The sequence below is a fragment of the Leuciscus leuciscus genome (assembly GCF_965113295.1).
Source record: "Leuciscus leuciscus genome assembly, chromosome: 18".
NCBI lineage: Eukaryota > Metazoa > Chordata > Actinopteri > Cypriniformes > Leuciscidae > Leuciscus > Leuciscus leuciscus.
In genome coordinates this window covers 1274595-1285568 of record NC_138742.1, presented here as the reverse complement: position 1 = coordinate 1285568, position 10974 = coordinate 1274595, and the positions used below count along the sequence as shown (strand labels likewise).

Genomic DNA, 10974 nt, shown 5'->3' with positions numbered 1-10974 from the left:
GCTGTTAACAGTAAAACGTCCGTCATTTAACGAATTTTAAAAACACGGATGGATAATACAAAATGCTTTCTGACATTTATCCTGTCAATTTTCATTTTACAATTATCTTCTCTCTCTGTGTGCGCGCGTCCGTGTTTGTGAGAGAGCTCGCGCAGAACTGAGACAACCGTACTTTTTAATCCATAAGTATCTAACGCGCTAATTTTAATAAAAAAATAAATATGTAACATAATTAGGTAATTTAGTTATTATTAACACAATAACGTAACACATGAAGGCTACGTTTCTCAACACTGAGAGTGAATAAATAAATTCCTGTTTCTGCAGACTCGCGCAATCCACTAATCAGATCACTTTCATAATCACTACGCCATAGCGATTTCAAATTTATTACGATTTAAATTGTTCAGCATTACTTGAGCATTTTATTATTTGCATGTCTTCCTCTTTTCTGAGTGACCATGATGAATAACGGAGTATTTTAAGATAATCAATGCGTGTGTGCAATGTGATCATCGAATCCATATTAAATTAACTCAATACAATATTTCAACTTTCCACATCCACCCCAGGCCGTTTACCTTCAGGAGTCAGAAGTACCGCGACTACTGTACTGTCCTCGCTTATCCCAGATAACACAGTTACGTTGTGAAGACGTAACCGGACCGGACCATATTCTTCGTAGCGACGTCCTGGGAATGAAGATGTGCTTGATCCATAACCTTGAAATCCGCATAGAACTGAGAAGAACTGATAAACTCAAACATTTCATTCTCTGCTGTAAAACCTTATTCTAATAGGGAATTGTGTATTGTTTTCAGTTAATACATTTAGGGATCAATTGTAACGGAAACCAATACAAACCCCTATTAAATTCTAAATAGAAAATGGCCCAAAACCACACGGCTTTCATTTATTAATCAGCATTTATTCAGCGTTACTTTGTACAATTACTAAGCCAGTACATTTTGAACATTAACGATTTTAACCATGTAAAGTATTAACAAGTTATGAGTACAGAAATTTAACACGTCAATTAATTAATAAAAAAAACATTCAATGAATAATGTAACCAACTATTATTTTTTTATTGAAAAAAAAAGTCTTATCATTAGGGATGGGTGTAGTTAAATAATATTCCCTTACGAGAACGGTTCTCTCGTACTGCGTTGCAAACGCTATGGCAAAACTCCTTTTCTCGAGAATATTCAATTCAATTCAAAGCGTGCTGATTGGCTGTGCTGCGGCAACTGCACGAACCTATGGTGAATCAGCAAAGGCACGCGATCCAATCAGAGCGCTTGCCGCCTTGCTAGCCTCGAGCGCGCCAAAATGGGCTTGGCTGAAGGGTATAAATTCAGAGAAAATTCGCCATAGGACAGATTTAATCTCCTTCAGCTCAGAGACTCACCTCGTCGCTGACCTTCTCCGGAAAGAAGGCCTTCTTGTCGTCGAATCCGCCCCTTCAGTGGAACTGCTTCAGCGCCTGGCACATTCCTCGCCTCCAGCTGATCGCCGTTTCCCTGTGGCATCCGACGAGCATATCCTTTTCACGCTTCTTTTCAAAAAGAGCAGAGCGCGTTTTCGCAAATGCCGCTCCCCGTCTGTTAGACCTGCGGGATTCCCCTGCATGTGTCTGACAGACACACTCAGTGTGCTGTCTGCCTCGACCCTGAGCACGCCGAGGCAGCGCTCACTAAAGGCGGCTGTCGTTCCTGCGACAGTATGCCTGTCTCAGCGCTCCGATCCAGGCTCGCTCTCGCTATGTCAGAGAACGAGCCCGCCCACCTTCCGTCTCCGGCGCCCACCGAGCCCCGAAGGAAGAAGCGGCGCGAGCAGATGATCCACAAGCGCGGTGATTTAAGCGTGTGCACACCGGGTCCGTCCCCGCGTGCCTCGCCCACACCAGGATCTGACACTTCTCCTGTGCTGTTCGTCAAGAGCGATCAACACCCCTCTCTCGAAGCTCGTCTCTTTCGGCGGATCGGCAGAGGAGCTTGATGGATTGATGTCAGATTGGGTGATGAATATCATAAAGCAGGGTTACTCGTTTCAGTTTACCCACAGACCTCCTCACTTTCGCGCTATAATTTACACCTCGGTAAGGAGCACTATAGTTTATTAAATCCGAAGTGTCGAGTCTGCTAGCAAAAGGGGCTATCGAGATAGTTCCCACATCACAAAGCGAGTCGGGCTTCTACAGCCGTTATTTTCTCGTTCCGAAGAAAGACGGCGGCCTGAGACCCATTTTAGATCTCAGACACCTAAACAGGGCCCTCATGGTACGGCCATTCAGGATGTCCTACCATTCGGACTGTCTCTTGCGTCTCGTACATTCACAAAGTGCATGGATGCGGCTCTCTCCCCCCTGAGACAGCAGGGAATCCGTATCCTTAACTACCTCGACGACTGGCTCAAACTGACTCAGTCGGAGGCGGAGTCCCATACTCACAAAGCCTGTCTCCTCGGCCATCTAGACCGCCTTGGGCTCAGGGTAAACTTTTCCTAGAGTATGCTGTCCCCCAGCCAACGAATCACGTTCCTGGGAACAGTTCTCGACTCCGTTCATATGAGAGCATGGCCCACGCCGGACCGAGCTCTATCAATCGTTCATAGCGGGCTCCCTCATGCCCCTCAGAGCGTTTCAAAGGGTTCTAGGCCTTATGGCTTCTGCATCGTCAGTACACCAACTAGGCCTACTGTTCCCCCTTCAGCTGTGGCTAAAGCCTCAAGTTCCAGCCCATGCGTGGGGCTTGGGCCTCTTACGCATCATGGTAAACCAGCGCTGTACCAAAGCCCTGGGCCCCTGGAAAGACACCAGCTGGTACCAGCAGGGTGTGAGCTTGGGTTTGGTTTCATAGAGGAGGGTTATTTCAACAGACGCTTCCAACCTCGGTTGGGGAGCCCTGTACAAGGGCAGGCCTGCCTCCGGCCTCTGGTCGAGCTCAGAGAAACGCCTACACATCAACTGCCTCGAACTGAAAGCAGTTTTTCTAGCCCTAAAAACCTTCCTCCCACATCTGACGGGACACCACGTCTTGGTCCGAACGGACAACATGGCGGTGGTGTCCTATATAAATCGCCAGGGCGGTTTCGGGTCTCGCAACCTGTTCACCATGACCAAACAGCTCCTGTTATGGGCTCACGCCAACCTGCGCTCCCTCAGGGCAGCTCACGTGCCGGGCACGATGAACATAGGGGCGGACATGCTATCTCGGGGCAACGTTCCCCCAGAGGAATGGTCTCTCCACTCCCAGACTATTCTCTTGTTGTGGGAAGTCTTCGGCGAGGCAGAGGTCGACCTCTTCGCCTCAAACGACAACTCTCACTGCCTAATCTTCTTTTCCCCATTTTCCCCCTTTTCCATGGCCCAGCCTCCCCCTTTATGCGTTCCCCCCGGTCTTGATGCTCCCTCAGATCATCGAACGAATCAGGAACACCAAGTGCGCAGTCCTCCTTGTAGCCCCCCTCTGGCGAACCCAGATTTGGTTCCCAGAGCTGATGCAGCTGTCTACGACAGCTCCGTGGCCGATCCTGCTGAGGAGCGATCTCCTCACACAGGCGAACAGGACAATCTGGCACCCCCATCCCGACTTGTGGGCCCTCCATGCATGGCCCCTCAATGGGTACCCCAGGACCTCCCAGAAGGACTCCTAAATACCATAATGGAGGCTAGAGCTCCGTCCACTAGACGCCTCTACCACCTCAAATGGTCAGTGTTCTAGATCGGAGGTGAATTATCCACTGTTGCTTTTACAGCCACAAAGCTGGAGCACTAAATGATATTCAGAGTCACATGACACGCTTTTAACATTAAATAAAGCACATAAACAGCACCTGAGATTATCATCGCCACACTTTGTGTTTGTGGGTCCAGCGCGACGTCGCAGAAAAATTTAAACCGTTTCTAAAATAGAATCGTCGCGTGTCGCTGTTGCGGCTGGTTAGGACAAACACTCTGATTAACACGGAGAAGAACCCTTTATCGCGCGTCTCGTCGCATGTAGTTAGGACACGGTGTTAGGCTAAATGAATAAAAATCTCATGAATTTAAAACTCATTTTGAAGTTCTTTGACCCGCTCATATATGTGCAAAATGCCACTCCTCCACGTGAAGTGCCACTTTTATAATTAAATTTTTGTTTTGTTTTCACGAACACTCAACCTCCTTAATAATATATATATAAAATATCTGCATATATATATATATATATATATATATATATATTATTTTAAAGAAATTGCTTTTTAAGGACTACAACAAACGGCTAGTAGAGACTACACCACATTCCTCCAGGGTTAGTTACATCATCAACCCTAAAATTTACATAAACCCCGCCCCCGGGACACGATTTATAGATTATCATGACAGAATATGCTAATCAATGACTAGAAGATAACTACACATCAGCTACATAAATTCATCAACTAACCATTCAGAAATGTTGTCTACATGTTGTTACTTCTTCTCGAGTCTCTCCATCATTGTCTGACTCCGGTTTGAACATAAAAGGTTAAAAGTTTTTGAAATGTTCAGTTCAGTGTGTGTGTGTGAGGTAAAAGGACACAAGCTCTTGAAGCTCCGCCCCCTGTGCCGGGAGCAGCAGCTCATTTGCATTTAAAGGGACAGACACAAAACGGTGCGTTTTTGCTCACCCTCAAAAAGTGACAACTTTAAAATGCTATATAAGAATATCTGTGGGGTATTTTGAGCTAAAACTTCACACACACACTCTGGGGACATCAGAGACTTATTTTACATCTTGTGAAAAGGGCATTATACCACCCCTTTAACATCCACAAGGCAGGCAGCCACCTGTTCTAGACCATTCTTATGTTTAAGAGGAAAATATATTTGTGTGTCGTCTGCATAACAGCGATAACTTAAGCCATATTTTCTAAAGACAGCACCAAGAGGGAGCATGTATAGAGAAAATAACATAGGAGCTAGTGTGGAGCGTTGAGGAATTCCACATGTCAACGATAAAGAAGAAGATCGATATTTACCAATATTAACAGAAAAACTCCTGTTTGTCAGATAAGACTGAAACCAATGTAAGGCTGAACCTCTGATGCCCACTATCTGTTCTAAACGGGACAGCAGAACATCATGGACTACCGTGTCCAATGCAGCACTTCAGTCTAGGAGGACCAATGCTACCGAGTCTCCAGAGTCAGTGACGAAAAAGATGTCTAAGCACTTTTATAAGAGCCGTTTCAGTGGAGTGAAATTTTCTAAAGCCTGATTGAAATATATTAGAAATTTTGTAATCGGCCAAGAAACTTTGAAGCTGATACAAAACTACTTTATCTAAGATTTTTGTTAAGAATGGAAGATTAGAAATGGGTCTAAGATTCGATAGATCAGAGGAATCTAAGTTAGGCCTCTTACGTCTGAGTTGCACCGAGGCAATGTTTCAGATACTCAGGAACGACTCCTAACTCAAGGCATTTGTTGATAAGAATAATGAGATGATGTGTTGCTGAGTGTGTTTTTGTGCTGGTATTGTGGCTGGTTTTGGCCTGTTGTGCACAGCTGACTCACAAACACATTCATATTATTCATATTCCCTGCGGTGGTCAGTTCACAGAAGTGACAGAAATTTACTTTTTTATTAAGGGTAATTTTTACCCTAAACGTATTAGATGCATCACCTATTATGTCAAATTTAAGCACTTGCATAAAAAGGTATTACGTTTCATTTATCAAGCATGTAACCACTTAGATTATAGATGGGAAAGACCATTTACAGCCAATACAGGCAATTTACAAAGCTTTTTAACAGTTATAGCGCCACCTATTGTCCGATCTCCATAAAAGTTTGCATGCTTCTTTAGAATCATATGGCACATATGCACACCTAATTTTGTCAAGTTCTACGTAGAGCAGACCATTTTTCAGTCATTTAAATGTAATTTTTCATAGGAAATATATAGCATTTTTCACCTTTATAACAGTTAAAGCTCCAGCTGTGGCCCGATGTCCATTAAAGTTTGCAAGCTTCTTTAGAATCACGTGCCGCATTTGCTCATTTTTGAACAAGTTCAAGTGAACAATTTTTCACTTGTCTGATTGACTTGCGTTCCCGATGTCAAATGTTTAATTTTCTGTCGAATTTGAACCACTGGATTTATGGAAGCGAATTTGTAAAGCGAAATAAAATGGACTGAAAATTGCCTGTTGAATATTATAGGTTGTATTTTTAAACAGAATTAACATTTTGGAAGTGAAATCTGAAAGGTGAATATGGATTATTTAATTTTTAATAGTGAAAACGTGTGTGAAATATTCACAGCCTAAATATACAACCATGTTGAATTTCAGCCCATTCAAATGCAAGCAGGGTTAGGCTAATGCAATGCATATCTTCTTCAAGTAGTGCAATTCAACACGCTTTTTTGTTTCAAAAACATTTGTCATTATTTTACTTCCATAAATGTCTGTCATCGATCAGAAGGTGAGATGTGAGTCTTGAGATCTGTGTGAATTCTCTCTTCTCAGCCGTGGTCAGTTTGTCTGCAGGCGCTTTGCGTCAGTATCACTTTGTGAATCAAAACATGATCTGGACTGAAGCTCAGGAACACTGCAGAGAGAAATACACAGATCTGGCCACAATCACTGACACACAAGATCAGAACGACACAGAGCGAGTCATAAGGAGTGAGGAACCTGATGCTAACCATGTCTGGATTGGGCTGAGGAGCACAAACACATGGATATGGTCTCTGAATGACCCCACGTTCTACACAGCAAACGAGTCTCAGTACACGAACTGGGCACCAGCAGCACCAGCACCAGCACAACCACAATATAAAGCACAACCAGAAGGAGATGGAGACTGTGTATTTATGATGAAGGCTGATGGAAAATGGCATGATATAAAATGTAGTTCAACGGAAATTGAACAATTCATCTGCTATAATGGTGAGTTCAGCTCACATCGCCACACACTGAAATGTGTTAAAAGACCATATTGAGCGTTTTCATGTACAATAATAATAAAACACTTTTAGTTTTGAATGATGAACCATAATTGCATTTAGTGAATTTGTCTTTTTGTCCTTATGTTCTTGTTTCTTTGTCCTTAAATATTTTCTTGTGTTTTATTTCTCTTACATTTCACAATATTAGACAAATGTCTTTCTCTTTTAAAGCCAGCAGTAAATCTTTCATCCCTATAAATGTGAATAAGACTTGGACTGAAGCTCAGAGTTATTGTAGACACAATCACACAGATCTGGCCAGTGTGAGGAATGAGAGTGAGAATGATAAGATTAAGAACATCATAGAACACAACCTAACTCCACTTGATAAAGCCTGGATCGGTCTGAACAGACTCTGGGTTTGGTCAGATAACAGCACCTCCACATTCACACACTGGCTAGCTCGTGAACCCGACAGCACAGAGAAAAGAGATGATATCTGCACCGCGATTGGTGTCCCCCCAGGACAATGGGTGGATGATCCTTGTAAAAATCCTTATCCCTTTGTGTGTTATGACGGTAAGTAGACGCTCTCACACACACAATCATCTGAACAAAGGCAACTCTACATGTGAAACAGAAACTCTAATCAGAGAATGAGTGCTCTACAGCTTTAACCCAACACTAATCACACATTTCTGACCAGCTTATTAATTATAGTGGTGGAGTGTGAAGAGATATGATCACATTATATGACGAACAGAGTTAATTTAGGCTTTCATTCACATATAAACACACATACATGGTAACACTTTATAATAACGTTCAGTTGTAAGTCATTTATAAGTGGTTAGTTAATGATGAACTAATCATGTACAAAACATGACTATGCGTTTCATAAATGTTTAATAAATTGTTACTTTTTTTGTATGTTTTGCTCACATCAGGTGCACAGTGGTTAAAGACTCCATGTGTTTCAGAGAAGACAGCTGTCTATACCCTCACCAGTCAGCACTTACACTGCAGTGCACACTACACTACACTACACTACACTACACTACACACTACACTACACTACACTACACTACACACTACACTACACTACACTACACTACACTACACACTACACTACACTACACTACACTACACTACACACTACACTACATCATTCGTAGATACGATTCATTGATCTTATACCTTATTGATTCTTGAAGTGGTAATCTACGAATGATGTGTAACACATTTACAAGTGATGAGTAGTTTACACTTTAGATTAGGGGATGCAGAAAGTGTTGTAAATGATTTATTCATGCGTTTACACATCATTGTGTTGAACACTGTTACTGACCTGTTACAAATGATCTGTACGTGTATACAAGCCATTTACAACACTTTCTGCACCTTCTAACTGCTACATTCATACATACAAAAAAAATAACAATTTATTAAACATTTATGAAACGCATATTCATGTTTCGTAAATAATTAGTTAATCATTTACTAATCAATTGTAAATGACTTGTAATGGAATTGACAAAACATACATAAAATGTTAGTATATCACTTGCTAATCATTTATGAATGTTTTGTACATGATTAGTTCATCATTAACTAACCACTTATAAATGACTTACAACTGAACGTTATTATAAAATGTTACCGAATCGGGTTTGTTCTAGCGTGTGACGCACACAAGCGGCGTTAGTGTTTACTAAATGTGTTGTGCTTTATACGGGACAATCATTTTTAGATTTTATTAAAAGCCTAAACTGAATCTGGATTAAACCGCTCGATTCATATGGATTAGTTTTATGACGCTGTAATGACTAGTCTTACAAGTTAGACATCACATTTTTTTTCTTTAAGACTGTTTTTAAAATCAGTTTCATAAAAACATAGATTGGCCTAATTTGATACCGAAAAGTCAGACTGACTGCCCCTGACGAACTGCTAGTGGGTCATATTAAAACTTAAGACACTGGGCTCTATTTTAATGAACTGAAACGCAAGTATCAAACGCGAAACGCAAATAACTTTGTGGGTGGATCATGGGCGCTGTTGCTATTATACCGGCGGGATAAATTAGTCTTGGGTGTAATTTTTTGCCCAAACCACTTTTTTATGCCTATATTTTCACATCTTCATGGACACAACAATGATTTCCCTCGTGTGTTAATATTTTTCCTTGTAATAATGTAGCCTATGATTTGCAAAAATGAAAACTGCTGCTTCTGTGTGTAGATGAGAGAATCAAAGTGTATGTGTGTTGTGCACAGGCTACATTATGGCCAGGCATGCGCCCTTAAAATAGCATATGAATAACATGCGCAACGCACCACTGACTTTAGACGAGGTTTCTCCTGGTCAGTGGAGGAATTGTTTTCTGAAACTGCAAAATATCACCAGGGAACGTTTGCTCCGGAACACGCCTCCTCTTTTCCCTGAACCGCCCCCGGGAGCGCAAGTTCATTCCCTAATTTACCGACGTGCGTCTGTGGAGGGAAAAGTCCGCTGTGCGTCGGGTGAGAAATAGGAATGATACATGCGTCGTGTACAAAGTCAATTGCGCTGGGTGCAAGATAGGGCCCACTGAATTAACATAACGGCTATGTTTATGCAACCGCTGCCAGGTTTCATTAAAATATATTAATTTGCATTTTGAAGATGAACGAAAGTCTTAAGGTGATGATACACAGGGCAACTTTTTGAGCAATGTTGCTGGGCAATCTTGCCGAGCGATTGTTGCTTGAGCACTTTTCCATTGAAAATGGGCAATACATTTCTATCTGGATAATTTAGATCGGTCGTGGGCCCTGTGTCTCATCTGGTTGCCCGTTGACGGTAACATTGCCCACCAACATTGCTCAAAAAGTTGCCCTGTGTATCATCACCTTTATGGGTATGGAACGACACGAGTGCAAGTAAACGATGACAGAATTTACATTTCTGGGAGGATTGTTGTTTAACTAAAAAATGTTTAATGTTTTTGTGGCAACACTTTAGTTTAGGGTCTAATTCTCACTATAAACTAGCAGCTTATGATCATGCATATTACTAGCATATTCACTGTTTATTAGCACATATTAATGCCTTATTCTGCATGACCATATTCTACATCCCTTGATCCACCCAATTCCTAAACTTAACAACTACCTTTCTAACTATTGATAAGCAGTAAATATGAGTATATATAAGCAAAAGTTGCTGTGAATAGTGACCGTTTTTGTTCCTTGATCTGTTTGTGTTGTAGATAAACTGGTTCTGATCAGACAGAATCTGACGTGGACAGGAGCTCTGAGATACTGCAGAGATGAAGACATGGACCTGGTGTCGGTGGACTCTGAGGAGATCCAGCTTCGGCTGAAGAACGTGACCTCGATGGCCTCCACCGCTCACGTGTGGCTGGGTCTCCGTCACTCCTGCGTGCTCGGCCTCTGGTTCTGGGTCAGCGGTCAGACCCTGTGCTATGAGCAGTGGGCTCTGGGTAACGGCACCGGGGAGGAGGACTGCATTACGACAGTGAGATCCGGAGCCATTCACACCAGCAGCCAGCGCTGGATCAGCCTTCCTGAAACTGAGACAAACAACTTCATCTGCACCAAGTGAGAGATTCGAGTAATGGTTTATGAAGATTCAATCAAGCCAAATTAACTTAATTTAAAGTCTATATAACCTTCACTTTTCTGAGATAAATTCATGTGGTGGTGGATTCAAACATTTACTATGTTTTCTTTAATTTTGCTTTATTGTTTTTTGATTTAGTGCATATTATGATTAGTGCTTACCATAAACTATTGATTAGTGCTTACCATAAAATTGCATGTGATTTTCTCTTATTTGATAGTCGTTTTGGATAAAATCATCAGCTAAATGAATAAATGTAAATAGATACATGTAATGATCTCATATTGATTAAAATATATTATGGAATATTTGTACTTTTAAAGCACAAGCATTTAAATGAACTGGTGAAGGTTAAAATGTGTTTACTTAAAATTGTGATCTACAAATGTATACAGTGGCATCACAAAGTATTTGGACACTTAAAGC

At 41.7% G+C, this 10974-nt stretch overlaps 1 protein-coding gene across 1 annotated transcript in view; it reads left to right on the top strand.

The window, feature by feature from the left end:
• LOC309481123 (C-type mannose receptor 2-like) overlaps positions 1–10972 on the top strand; it is a 12807-nt gene extending 1835 nt beyond the window's left edge. The window contains exons 3-5 of the mRNA XM_082145950.1: positions 6503–6925; positions 7156–7503; positions 10175–10972. Of these exons, the coding sequence (XP_082002076.1) occupies positions 6503–6925; positions 7156–7503; positions 10175–10530 (1127 nt within the window). The 3' untranslated portion in view covers positions 10531–10972. The remainder of the gene's footprint in view (positions 1–6502; positions 6926–7155; positions 7504–10174) is intronic.
• The last annotated feature ends 2 nt before the right edge of the window (positions 10973–10974 follow it).